Source organism: Phaenicophaeus curvirostris, chromosome 8, assembly GCF_032191515.1.
Source record: "Phaenicophaeus curvirostris isolate KB17595 chromosome 8, BPBGC_Pcur_1.0, whole genome shotgun sequence".
Taxonomy (NCBI): Eukaryota; Metazoa; Chordata; class Aves; order Cuculiformes; family Cuculidae; genus Phaenicophaeus; species Phaenicophaeus curvirostris.
In genome coordinates this window covers 10112244-10126158 of record NC_091399.1, presented here as the reverse complement: position 1 = coordinate 10126158, position 13915 = coordinate 10112244, and the positions used below count along the sequence as shown (strand labels likewise).

The window sequence follows — 13915 nt, the reverse complement described above, 5'->3', positions numbered from 1 at the left end:
GGAGCTGGAGGACACTGGAAACTGGGAGGGTGGATGAGGGGGAAAATCGCCCTATGCTTATTCTCTTTCCTGCGCTTCCCTTACGTGTTTATTTCTTCTGCTGTTGGAAGCAGAACCCCGGACTGATGGGTCACTCTTGCTGTCCTGGTGTAGTTGTGCTGCAAGAGGTGGCTGGGATGAAGTTCTGCTGGTGCCCAGCAGCCTCAGGTGCCCAGCAGCCTCAGGTGCCCAGCTAACACCTTGTAGTAAGCATTTTGATGCCACGCAGGGCACAGGTCTGAGGTTTTGTTCTTTCCGTTGTTCCTACTGGTTGGTCAAATGCTTTCTAAGTGTTAATGGGTTCTGCTTTGCAAGTCACATCCCATAGTTTATCTGCCTTTCTGCTTGCTCCACGTCATCTTTTGAACTCTCCTACAGAACCACATAGCTCCTTCTTTGGTTTTTCTTTTTCATTTAGCAGTGTAAATCCTTCCAGCAAGTCTCCTGCTGCTCCAGAAGAACCCAGTACAACCCAGTTGTAACACATGGATTTTCTCCTGCCTTTTGTTATGACGCACTTTGAAAAGAAGAAAACATTACAGGACTTAAAATATTCTGCAGACTTAGGGCTTTCTGCTGCACAGTTGCTCAAGCTTTGCTCTCCCAGGCAGTCAAGCGCTCCAGAGAGCAGATGTGGAGAGCTGCATCAGTTTGAGGTTTGTAATCAATCTCTCAGCGCTCTCTTCTCTCCCCAGCAATATTAAAGACATTAAGAAGAAGCTGGAGGCAAAGAGAGTGGACCCAGTCCAGGCCATGATGAGGAGCACCAGCGACAAGGCTGCTCAGGAGAGGTACTGGGAGGGAACTGGGAAGGGATTGTCCCCATGGTCTGGGTGCTGTGAGGCTGCACCTCAAGTCCTGGGTTCAGTTTTGGGCCCCTCACTCCAAGAAGGACATTGAAGGGCTGGAGCGCGTCCAGAGAAGGGAACAGAGCTGGGGAAGGAGCTGGAGAACAGAGTTATGAGAGGTGGCTGAGGGTCCTGGGGGTGTTTAGCCCAGGAGGCTGAGGGGAGACCTCATCACTGTCTACAACTGCCTGAAAGGAAGTTGTGGTGAGGTGGGTGCTGGGCTCTTCTCCCAAGTAACAAGGGACAGGACAAGAGGGAATGGCCTCAAGTTGCACCAGGGCAGGTTCAGGTTGGACATCAGGAAAGATTTCTTCACAGAAAGGGTTCTCAGGCCCTGGCAGAGGCTGCCCAGGGCAGTGGTGGAGTCCCCAGCCCTGGGGGGGTTAAAGCCAGGTAGGCGAGGTTCTCAGGGATCTGGTTTAGTAGTGGGCAGGGACAGTTAGACTCAATAATCTCAAAGGTGTTTTCCAAACAAACAATTCCATGATTCTGTGGCATCGATAAACAGATTTTGTATAGAGATAACAGGTGGGTTATAGGTTTTCATGGATTTCCTTTCTTTAAAGGTTGAAGAAAGAAATTAACAACTCTCACATTCAGGAGGTGGTGCAAACCATCAAAATGGTAAGGCGTGTGCCCCTGCCCCAGCATCGCTCTCCTGTAAAGTAGGGGTGGCTGGTGGGTGGCACCAGCAAGGCTCCCAGACAGAGTGCAAGCTCTGAGGTGTTTAGAACCCCTTGAATTGCTGCTGCGACAAGATCTCTGAGTAACTAGTGAGGCCCTGGCCCAGGTTGCCCAGAGCAGGGGTGGCTGCCCCATCCCTGCAGGGGTTCAAGGCCAGGCTGGATGGGGCTTGGAGCCCCTGATCCCGTGGGAGGTGTCCCTGCCCGTGGCAGGGGTGGGACTGGATGGGCTTTGAGGTCCCTTCCAACCCAAACCATTCCAGGATTTTAATTCTGACACTTATTGTCCTTACTCACGACCTGCGAGTCCTTGAGGGTGCAGCCGATCCCCGAGCCTGGTCAGGGCTGCAGTGCAGATGGAGCCCTCTGGAATATTCTGCAGTGATGTTACAGGGATCTTTTTGCAGCACAATTAATGAGCATCTGCCCCCCGCATCTACTGGATGATGCACAAAGCTGTGAGAAAGGGAGGAGAAGATCCAGAGGTTCCCATCTTTGCCCTTTTCAGATGCAGCCCCTTGTAGAGCAGACTCGTGTGCACATGTGTGCTCGCTCTTGCTCTGCTTTCCTCGTTCAGGGCCTCGAGGAGGGCACAAACACCTTGGAGCCAGCAGAAATTGGTCAGAATTGGGAATGAGAGGGGTACAATGCCATGTGTTGTGTAAATCTCTGTCTTGTGCTCCAACTCTGTGTCTTGCTGCTGGAAGCTTGGGCTGGCTAAAGCATTTCCTTACAAACAACTTAAATTTAAGTGCTTTTTTAATGTATTCTTTTTAAAGGTAACAGAAAAGACAGCCAGGTATCAGCAGAAACTGGAAGAGAAGCAGGCAGAGAATCTGAGAGCAATCAAGGAGAAAGAAGGCCAGGTAAAGGCTCAGGGTCGTTGCTGTACAATAAATCCTGAACCCTCGAGGGGTTTCATCTTCCTTGTTCTTTAATTAATGCCTCACTCATGCTGCACACACACTGCAGCCGCCCACTCCTCTGGGCGCTGTATGAATGACTTAGATCCGCGTAGGCTCCTCTAGAACCACCTTCTAGGTCAGCGCTGCTACAGCCCCCACACCCCGTGCCAGCAGGAGCATTCACCTCGCCACAGAACCTCCCCCTGACTTGAAATTGTGGTGGAAACGCGTCTTTAAACAAGACAAATCTCACCCCTCCAAGCGCACAAAAGGCATTCCTGTTCGTTCAAGGTGGGTGTGCAGTCTGGATTCATCTCGCTGCAGATCAGAGTGACCCAACTCGGGATCCTCCCCCCTTTCACCTTCGGGGAGGGCAGAGTTTGCCAGGAGGATGGAGAAAAGTCCTTCAGCCCAGGGCCGAGACCAAAACTGTCACGTGCCAACATCTCCTTGCATCAGTCTCTCTCAGTGTAGGTTTTAATATCATTCCCAGCCTGACTTAGCTCCAGTGTTTGGAGAATGACATGAGGTCTCTCTTTGCAGCTCCAGCAGGAAGCACTGGCGGAGTACAAGGAGAAGTTGGAAAGACTTGAGTGTGGAGGTGCAGGAAATGGTGAAGAGCTGTGCCAGAGGAGGCTTTCCTGGAGAGCCAGAGACTCAGAAGGAAGCTGTTCAGAGCGTTCCTGAGGGAGATCAAGGCCCTACAGACCAACTGGAAGAAAAGAGCCTGGTGGCAGAGGTGTCAAGGCTCACATTTGCCATGCCTGGGCCCCCAGGAGCCAAAACAGACATTGAGATTGAAGAAAGCAGATTTTGAGAGAGGCTTCCTTTACTGTTCTACCTCAGGGAGGTTTATGGAAGTATATGGAGGAGTTAAAGACCAGCTTGATGAACTCCTCCTCACATATCTCCCGCAGGGAAGATGCTAGCATGGAATGCTGCTGCTTCTGAATGTCTTCTCTTAGAGCGTTCTCAGTGCAAAGCAAGACTTGTAGAACTTTCTGTCTCGGCTTGTGTACTGTTACATCAGAATGGCTAGTAAAGCGTCACTTCAAAATTTCAGCTCATTCAGCACAAGTAACACAGGGAAGCTGCTACCATCAAATGCTGGCTCTTGTTAGAGTCTTCTGAGGAAGGGCTTTCACTGCAAGCTGCAGAAGCACAACTAACAGAATGTTTTAGTATAGGTTACTGAATTGTGACTTAAGAGCAACTAATAACGCAATGTTGGAAAAGAGAGTATCTCCCGCAGGGAAGATGCTAGCATGGAATGCTGCTGCTTCGGAATGTCTTCTCTAAGAGCGCTCTCAGTACAATGCAAGACTCGTAGAACTTTCAGTCTCGGCTTGTGTACTGTAACACCAGAATGGATATTAAAGCGTCACTTCACAATTTCAGATTGTTCACCGCTAATACCGCAGGGAAGCTGCTACCATCCAATGCTGGCTCTCGTTAGAGTCTTCTCACGAAGTGCTTTTGCTGCAAGCTGCATAAGGATGACTAACAGAAAGTTTTAGTCTAGGGTACTTAATTGTGACTTAACTGCGGCTAATAACACGATTTTGGAAAAAAGAGGATCTCCCGCAGGGAAGATGCTAGCATGGAATGCTGCTGCTTCTGAATGTCTTCTCTTAGAACGCTTTCAGTGCAAAGCAAGACTTGCAGAACTTTCAGTCTCAGCTTGTGTACTGTAACATCAGAATGGCTATTAAAGCGTCACTTCAAAATTTCAGAGTGTTCAGCACAAGTACCGCAGGGAATGTGCTACCATCCAATGCTAGCTCTCGTTAGAGTCTTCTCTGGAAGTGCTTTCACTGCGAGCTGAATAAGCACGACTAACAGAGCATTTTAGTATTTGAAATGTAAATATCACATTGAAAAATAGCTGGTTTTATTCTCTAATTAAAATATATCACTTGTAAGGCTTTTGTGCTTGAAAAGAGTTATGCCAATAAAATTGGAAAAGAGTCGTTCTTTTTGATGAGGTGTACTTAGTAGTTTCTCTTTTGTCTTAAATGTACCACAAGGAAAGATCTTAGTCTAAAACTGTTAGTTCTCTTATATTTTTCCATTGCTCACTATGTATTGAGGGTTTTATATATTTATATTTACTTTTTCCTTCTCAATGTTATTTACTTGAAGCTTACAGCATCTCTTCGGATTATTTTTCCCACTTTCTGTATTTTTGAATGCTGCCTGCCAGAGAATAGAGTAAATGAAAATATATATTTTGTATCTGTTACCCCCTTCACTTTGAAGATCAGATTCACGTGTTTGGTAGAGTGTTGAAATGTAGTGGTCCAAAATGCAAGATGAACATTTGTCCTAAAAATGGCCTTCCTGCTAGTACTAAGGATTTCAAAGAAAAGTTATGCCTGTTGCCAAAAACAACCCTTCAAAGGGGAGTATAGGACCTTGCTTACAATTACGTTTAATTTTCCCTTTCCTGCTTTGCTTAAAAAATTATTGAAAATGTGACGCAGCATCAGCAACATCACCTACATTTGTCAGGAATAGTCACCAGTGGAGCCTAATTAACAGCACCCTTTATTGTGAAGAAGGCATGGGAATAAATCTACCCTGCAGTGTTACTGAGGTTAAATTTACGGGTGCTTAGTGCAATGGAATATTAGTCTGCAAACATTATGACTGAGTGGGTCCAAATTGTTGAGTATTATGCAGGCAGCTTACACGAAACACAGCTACCAATGATTTTCCAGAAAAGTGCATGTGAAACAGGTTCTAGCATCAAATGTTCTATTGTTTTCCATTAAGACTGCTACTTCCTTTCCTAAAGGATATGGAGGGTACGTGAAGGTTGGCTATGCTTTTCATTCTGTATAGCCTTAGGAATGGCAGAGCCAAAGATAATTGCATCCTTCTATAATAGAATTAGATAAATGAATACATGTATATGCACAGAGTTAGCAAACCGTTAAGCAAAAATATTTTAAGTTTTCACTCTTTTCAATCACGTGTAAACATTTGCATTGCTTTTCAGAGGAAGACTTTTGTATCAATTGTTAAGGAAAAACAAAAGGCTTTTCAAACAAAATGCATCAGGGTGTACCATAACATCTAGCCAGTAGTGCACAGGATGATGCTGGCTACCTTAATAAGAAAAAATACTGTAATAAATACTTCCAGTTAACTTGGAAATGTAAGATGATAATTTGAGTGCAGTATTCTAATCCCCCTCTCTTAATGGCTCGAGGGGACAATTACCAGGAAGAGGTAGGAAGCAGACAAGTACACCTGAAACCCTATGTATATGAACTAGAAATTGTTGCAGAAATTGTTTTGAAATGAGAAAGACCCATGTAAGTGAAAGGTTACTGAATCAAAATTGTTACTGGAGGTAAATGATGTGAAAACCTGTGAATAAATATATCATACTCTCTGCCACTGAAACCTGAAAAATTATTTGTGATTTTAAACTACAGAATAGAGGTTTATCATGTAAACTTGAATGGTATCTATAGTATAAATAGAAGCCTTATTAATATATAATGAAGCATTTCCCTTGTTTCTCCCCTCCCCTTTACATACTGTTACTATGAATCAAACAAGTCTTGGCAGTTGGCCAGCAAGTCATCTGGTGGTGAGAAATAGCATTGAGTTGTGCATCACTTTTTCTGGTATATTTATCATTACTGTTACTACTACTTCTTTTGTTGTCTTATGAAACTGTATTAATCTCAACCCACGTATTTTATGTTACTTCCCATTCTCCTGCCCATCCCACCATGGCAGAGGTAGGGAGTGAGCTAGTGGCAGTGTGATACTGCGCTACTGGCTGGACCTAAACCATAATACCTTATCAGCATGTTCTAGACAGATTTGCTTCTAGTCAGAACAGGCAACTTCAGCAGGGTCTGTAACCTCTCTAAACAGAATCCCTTTTGCAGTCCAGTGCTTTTATGATTACTCTGATTTACATAGTTTATGGCCATTGAGCGATAATGCAATTAAATAATTACTAACTGCAACCTTGTGAAAACCTTGGATGTATTGTCACTTGGATTGTAACATTTAATCAAGATGTCAGAATTGAAAAAGAAATACTTAGGGGACTGCCCATTTCCATAAATCTGATAAATAAACTAAACTTCCAATCTTGTAATTATCTTAGTAAACCTCGTTAATTCTAAATGTAAATGTGTTGTCATTTAGTAAATGTAGCAGCTTCAATCTGAAAAACTAGTAAGTGCAGTGAACAGTGAAAGAGCTAAATGAGAAGACTCTAACAAGTGGCAGCATTCGATCCTAGAAGCTTCCCTTACACACACATGCTTATAGCTCTAAAATTTTGCAGGGTTGCCATAATAGGCAATGCACAAGCCTGTGCTAAAACGTTCTCTTAGTCGTACTTTGCATCTTATTGAAAGCGCTGCTAGAGAAGACTCTACGAGGCAGCTGCATTCCATGTTGTCAGCTTCCCTGCAGGGGTTATGTTTCCAGATATTCAATTTCCCTAAGGCACCTTAGAACGCACAGGTATTTCACAATTCATAAGCCTATATGAAATCGCGTTCCTTTTGATGCTTTGCCACTTGCAATGAAAGCATGACATTAGAAGACTGTAACAAGAAGGAACATTCGATCCTAGCAGCTTCCCTGCGGCAGTTACATTTCCAGGTATTCAGTCCTGCTGAAGTGCCTTAATAGGCACAGCTAAGTCACAATTCACTAGCCTTTGCTAAAACATTCTGTTAGTTGTGCTATGCAGCTTATTTTGAAAGTCCTTCAGGAGAAGACTCTAACTAGCAGCTGCATTCCATGCTAGCATCTACCCCGAGGGATTTATGTTTGCAGATATTCAGTTTCCCTAAAGCACCTTAGAACGCACAGTTAAGTCACAAATTCACAAGACTTTACAAAAATGTTTTCCTTTAAGTGTTTTGCAGCTAGCAGTGAAAGAACTAAATGAGAAGACTCTAACAAGTGGCAGCATTCGATCCTAGCAGCTTCTCTTACACACTTACGCTTATAGGTCTAAAATTTTGCAGGGTCCCATAATAAGCATGTGCAAGTGCCCATGGGTCTGACAGATTATCTCCTTGCAGTTCTTACCTTCAGCACAGATATGCTATGGAACTCCGTCGCAGTAGCATCATCTGCATCTGTTATGGTGCCAGTTTCAAGAGAAGCATCACATTACCACCAGGTACCACAGTACTGTGTCACTTTGTAGCAAGAGGACAGTGGGCTTCGATGGGAAGATGGTTGGGTAGTGAGAAACTTTCTTCTCCAAGATCCCTTACTCCTCCTATTGCTAAAGCTTAGGTCCACGTGATTCAAAGGGGAAGAAGCATAGCAGGAACATGCAGCAGAATTGAAACATATGAGAAATTCAACAGATGCTAAGGTATCAAAAAATGAGCTGGTATCCTTTAGTCTCCCACACACTTGAAATCTCAGTATTGCCTTGGGACTGTTCAAACTCATTCGCATGGAAAAAAGAAGAAATCAGGCTACAGAGCAACTGTGGTCCCAGAAACCATCTCTGCCATCTCCTTCTCTTTCCAGGAGCAGGGCAAACACAAAGGTACGCTTAGTTATTGTTTCTCCTGGTCCAGGAAAGCTTGCTGTGTTGTGAACTTAAACTGCAGCTGCATCATAAAGTAAGGAACAAATATTAAGCAAGAGAAACAATCCAAAGACTGTCATTTTTGTGGATCGTGAGGTGTTATTAGAAACTATTCCTGAGAGTGTTTTCTCTGTGGAGTAACCCAAATAAAATCTGGGGCATCTGCAAGGTACTTTAGCACAGCACTGAAGGTGACAGCATAGATGATAAGGGCAAAGGATTATCAATTAAATCCAGACTGCCTGTTTTAGTTTTCATCTTTCGGGTAAACCCAAATTAAAGAGTCAGCAGAATCAGTTGCATTGGCCTTTTTATGGGTAACATGTCCCTGCAAAGCGAGGCGAGCAACTCCACCACAAAGAGTGCATTTTCCACAGCTGAGAACAAAGTGCCAGGTAGACATCACCCATCTGTATTTTGTCGTGATACAACTGCTAGAATTGTAATGGCATTGGAGGCCATGCCTCTACATGGGCTATAGTGTATTTGTCTTTATGTGTTTTACAGCAAAATAAAAAAAATAGGCCAGGAGCTACAGCAGTGGTGATGCCAGTACAGCAAGACCCACATCCCACCTTTGGGGTGCAGGAAGGCATTCTTGGCAGCCTGGGTCTGCCCAGCACTGGGCTTGTCTGTACACAGGTACCTCCTTTCACAGCGGCTGTCTCTTTATGGTTCCTTTCTTCCTTCTCTGTTCCATCAATGCTTTCTTTCCAAAACCAGATAACAGAGAAGGTAAACCTGTTCCACTTCAGGCTTTGTTTCTCACTAGTCTGTTGTGCAGCTCACAACATTTACCAGTTCTCAAGCCTTTGCTCCTCCCCCCAGATGATTTCCAGATTCCAGCAGAATTCAGCCTTGATGTGACAGAGAAGGACAACATGGCACGAATGTAATCCAATTTTTTTTTCTCGCTGTTCATTATTTCTTAGTCACAAGCCCACATAGAAGAATAGCCCCCCCAAAAATTCAGCTACAGCTTTATCTCCTCCTAGATCTCCATGAATTAATGGAGTATCTATTTAATTTATTAGTAATTTAATTAAGTGCAGCTTAAACCTAAATAATATTTCTCTGGCTTTCCCATGCGTCACACAGATTTGTACAGAGAGCATGCCTCAAAGCCACAGGCTGACCACACAGAGAAATTAGCATGTCATCCCAAGCACAAGGCAGCTTCAAATCAAACATAACTCCCAGTTTTCAAAGAACAGGTTCAAAACCTAACCCAAGATCCCAAAACGAACTTCAAGGATCCAGCAAAACCAGGGACCTATGACCCCTGCCTAAGGACAGAGGGAGTATGGCGCAGGAGGGAGCCTTGTTGCTCACTCTCCCTTTCACTTGCTGCAGGTGTCATGCAGGAAGACCCAAAACTCATCCTACCAACTCTTGCTTCTGAGAGAGAGGCCCACTGGTGTGCAAAGATGATCCTGACAGCCCATGCTGGGCAGCATTTACGTGCACGAGTCAGGAGTACTCAAGTATATAACAGTGTACTTTTCCAGGTCTTAACATCTAAGGAAGAACAAAAATTTTCCCATAAGTTTCCCTTAAGGTCATATACAATGCTCACATTGCTTCTCAAATTATCAGTGCCTTCAGGGCACGTCCTAGGCTTGTAACCTGCATATGTTCTTATTCCACATGTAGAAGCCGGTTAAAATGGTTTCGTTACAAGCTAGAAATAATTGGTGGTATTTTCACAGGCTTCTGTGTGCTTTATGGTTACATCTGCAGTACCAATGCCGTGTACCTCCTGTAACCTGTAACTGCAGATGAGTGATTCAATCTGCGTCAGGGATCAAGGAGCCTGCCGTGGTATCAGCTACAGGGTGGGGCCACTTGGGAGACAAGTTCACACAGGGTTGATGTGATGCTAAAAAGAAGGAAAAGGAAAACAAAAATGGGGAGCAGATGAGAAATGGCTAGCGACCATTCGATTACATGATATCACACAGAGCTCAGCAGCTTGCTGCAGCATGAGGTTTTCAAGCTGTATTCCCCTTTGAAGCACAAAAAAAAAGTTGTGGAGAAGGAGGAAGGAAGGAAGAGGATGATGGGGAAAGCAGAGATGAGAGAAATGTCAGGGAAGGATCACGAAGGGAATATCTATCATCAGGACTGGAATGTTGCAGGGGCTTGGGTGGGGTGCAGCACTAAGGGGCTGTGGTGGATAGGAATATGTACCCAAATCCAAGATCACCACAGCTGAGAACAACATGGGAGGCAGAAGTCATGCTAGCTTCTATACAGTTCTTTGCATTTTGACTCCTTTTGGGTCAAATGACTGATATCTAGAAGAAAATCATGAGGTATAGCTGTTGATGCATGGGGTAGTGCAAAATTCCTCCAAGCTACTGAACACAGACAAAGAATTAAGTCAATACACCAAAAGGAATACTAATATAGAAGGCAAATAAAGAGTGCGATTCAGTATTTTGAGCTGTTTCACACAGAGTTTGGGATGAATCTGCACACAATTAAGGCAAATCCCAAATGCACAAAAAAATCTGTGTTGTGAACTCAACATAGAGTTACAAAGCTAGCATCTACAGTACAGCTTCAACTTCCCACAGATGGATATACCACAATAAAAGCAGGCAGAATCTCACTTTTGGTTTTGCATTGAAGAACTCCCTTTGAAAGAGAAAATGAACTGGTCTGCTTCTTTTACCTGGGTGAGGGTTTGGAAATACGATAGCCTGGCGTCTTGATGTAACATTCTAACTTCCCTACAGAGATCCTCATGTTGCCTTTGGCCAGTGGGCTCTCCTTCCAGAGCTGCTGAAGATACAAGGACAAAGGGCAGTGGGGGCTGGGATGGCCAGTTCAGGAGCCCCTGGCTACTCTTTCTATTCTGTGATTGTACCTTGTTGGAAACGGTATAATTTTACAAACTACCAGACAGCAGCAGTGCTCAAAGCATCCAGAACAAAAAGACATTTTGTAAAACCCTGACCAGCCCTGAGTTTTCCTGCAGTGTGGGCTAGGCTGTTGGTGGACTTGCCAGCACGAGCTCAAAGGTTGCTAATGCATAATGAGGAAGCACTTAGTATCTTCTAGCACAAGCCACACCTGCTGAGAATAATACAGGTTCATGCAACCTCCAGTTCTGCTCCCTTGCCAGCTTTGCGGGCTGTTGATAGGCTCTTTTCATCACCCATCCTCCTGCATTGACTCTTGTCTTTACACCTTAGCTTGTCTTCACAAGGTTTCACCCTTTTTAAAGTTTCTTATATGAGTCTGTGTTTTTCAAAAGACCACAAACCCATGGAGAAAATCCATGGTTAGGAGAGGCAGGTGCTCCTGTAGAAGGTATTTGCTGAAACTGAAAGACAGAAAACATATCCGCACACCTTTCAACCCCCAAAAACAATGGTTTTCAAAGGGATTAATGAAATTCTATTTTCATTAATCATGTCTGCTTGAAAAAGAAGTATGAAAAAAGAGCAGAGTGCTAGTCACAGATCTCAGGCACTATCTGGAGTCAAACGTTGTGAGGCATATTTGGATACTCACAGGAGAACTCTGAAGTTTATGGGGTTTTTTTTATCTGGAGTTATGGCTGTGGCAGAGGAAGACAGGATTTGAAGGGTAATAGCTGGTCCAGACTTTCTGTCCTTGACAGTGACCAGTACCAGACAACTGAAAGAATGTTTCCAGTAACAATACTGTGGCACCTGTTTTTTTCCAAGCCTAGTGACACTGGTTTATATCCTAAAACATGACAATTCACACATCTTCCTGCACATCTTGTACTTCCTTTTAATCTTTACTCCTCTAATTCTGTAAAACTTCATTAACCTACCGTACATTCCATTCTACTTTGTGTTCTGTTAAGTGCTTGATCTGGATCATATCTTACAGAAATGTGAGTATTTTGCTTAGTTAGGAGCTACGATGTTTTGCTGAAGCACATTGAGGAGAGCAGTTTGAATAAGACCACAAACCTGTTCCAGAACTTTGGATGATTCCGCATCCCCAGTAACTCTTCCCTGTGTTTAAACAACCCCTATTGCACAAACCATGACTCTATTCACAGAGGCAAAGGCACAATCTTAATATAGCCAAAATGTTTTTAGAAGGGAGAAGAACTGATTTTAAGACTCAAGCAGCAGTAAAATTGGCAAGTTAACTAAATTTAAACTCTATATCTATGATTATTTTTTGTGGTTTACCAGGCTTGAAATCCTTCTGTAAAACAGGTCTCCTCTTCTCTTGCCCAATTCTGAGCATTTAAATGAGGTGCAGGACGTGTACCATTTATCTGCCCAAGAGTGAACTTCAATCCTGTTGTTAGCTTTCAGGGTAAGCAACGTGCTTAGGAAGGCACAGGTTAGAAAAAGCAACTTTCCCAAATGAAATATTGGCTCCTCAGTCTCCCAGAACTAACAATGCAACTTCTGGATCTATTGGTAAGAGAAAATCTTTTATAAAATGCTGGCGGTGTTTATCTGAATAACTCAAGGTTTTCGTTGTATTTTACCTAGGTTACTGTTTCCCGTTTTCAAAGCAGAGTTACATTTACCAGCTCCTCCTTGGAAGCAGCAAGAATTACACCTAGTGTTGCAGGAGAGAGGTCATCAATGCTTGTACAATGGCATTAATAACTTCTTATCTTGACCAGAGACACTTATCAGGGCCAAGGCTTGTCTTTCTAAATGCAACACCACAAACTACTACTAAGTCAGAACTTAATACTACCCTAGATTATCTTCTCCTTTGTTGTTTTCAACCTACCAGCTTGTAATGAACGTTTTTGTCATTGATATCAAAGTGCCTGAGCTTGCAGTCTGTAATACCTGGTTTCATGCCATGTCTTGAATTTCTCTCCTCAAATTCATCATTTCTTCCACTGCATGATATTCTGACCAATGCAGTTACGATGATGCTTCATTAACATTTCTACATTATTATATTTTTATTCAAAGTCATCACAAGAAAAACGCCTCATCAGGAACTTCAAGGCAACTCGGTTCTTGACCTTGGACATTACTACATACTCATACATTCATAAAGTGCTTGCATAGCTACCTCACTTTTCCTTTTGTAGTAACATTTATCTTTTCCAGTTGAGCTCATACTTTCCATTGTGGCAGTGTGTCAAGTGTTCAATTAAAATTCACCTACCTCATATTCCATCATTTTTCCCTTGCCTAAACACAAGTTATTTCATCAAAGAACTATCAGTTTCATCTAGTGTGAACTACTTAACGGTAAAAACTAATTTAATTATATTCCAGGCTTCATTTACCTCTCTTGCCCACAACTACATTCTTCTTCAGAATTTATTCTAAAGCTCTGAATGTTATCAAGGGCAAACTAATAGTTCTGTAAGATTGCTTTGTCCTCTGTTCTCAAATAAAAAATATTTAATTTCCTATTCCCTAGTCCTACGGTTACACACCCCACTTGACAGATTTAAAATACTTGCGTATGGATGCATTATTTTAGATGTCCTTTCAGAACTCTGGGATAAAGATTACTCATTTCCCCTGACAGAAGCACATTAAATTCTTTCAATCTTGGCTTTAAATGTGATATTTACCCTATCCTCATTCCCATTATCCATCCTCTGTTAGCCTTGTGTTCAACACTGCTGTAAATGAGGTAATTCATTCTGGGGATACAATTTAAGACTACGTCATCTCCATTCCATCCACATACTGCTTTCCTTGTTGTCTAATTTGATATGCATGCATCTTATGACGTATTTGCTACTTGTTCTGATTTATTTAGCAAATTCTCATAATTTCATATCTAAGATACAATGTTCCATATGATAGAACTTTCTTTCTACTTCTTATAGGCTCTCTTCCCAGAATCAGTTAACTTGTTTGGAGATGA

General features: G+C 43.0%; 1 protein-coding gene across 1 annotated transcript; it reads left to right on the top strand.

Annotated features, from left to right (window-relative positions):
* Positions 1–255: 255 nt before the first annotated feature.
* Positions 256–3358, top strand: LOC138723144 (1-phosphatidylinositol 4,5-bisphosphate phosphodiesterase beta-2-like). Its single transcript, XM_069862032.1, has 4 exons — positions 256–830; positions 1454–1511; positions 2350–2436; positions 3019–3358. The coding sequence occupies exons 1-4, from the start codon at positions 793–795 to the stop codon at positions 3160–3162; spliced, it is 327 nt and encodes a 108-aa protein (XP_069718133.1). The 5' UTR covers positions 256–792; the 3' UTR covers positions 3163–3358.
* The last annotated feature ends 10557 nt before the right edge of the window (positions 3359–13915 follow it).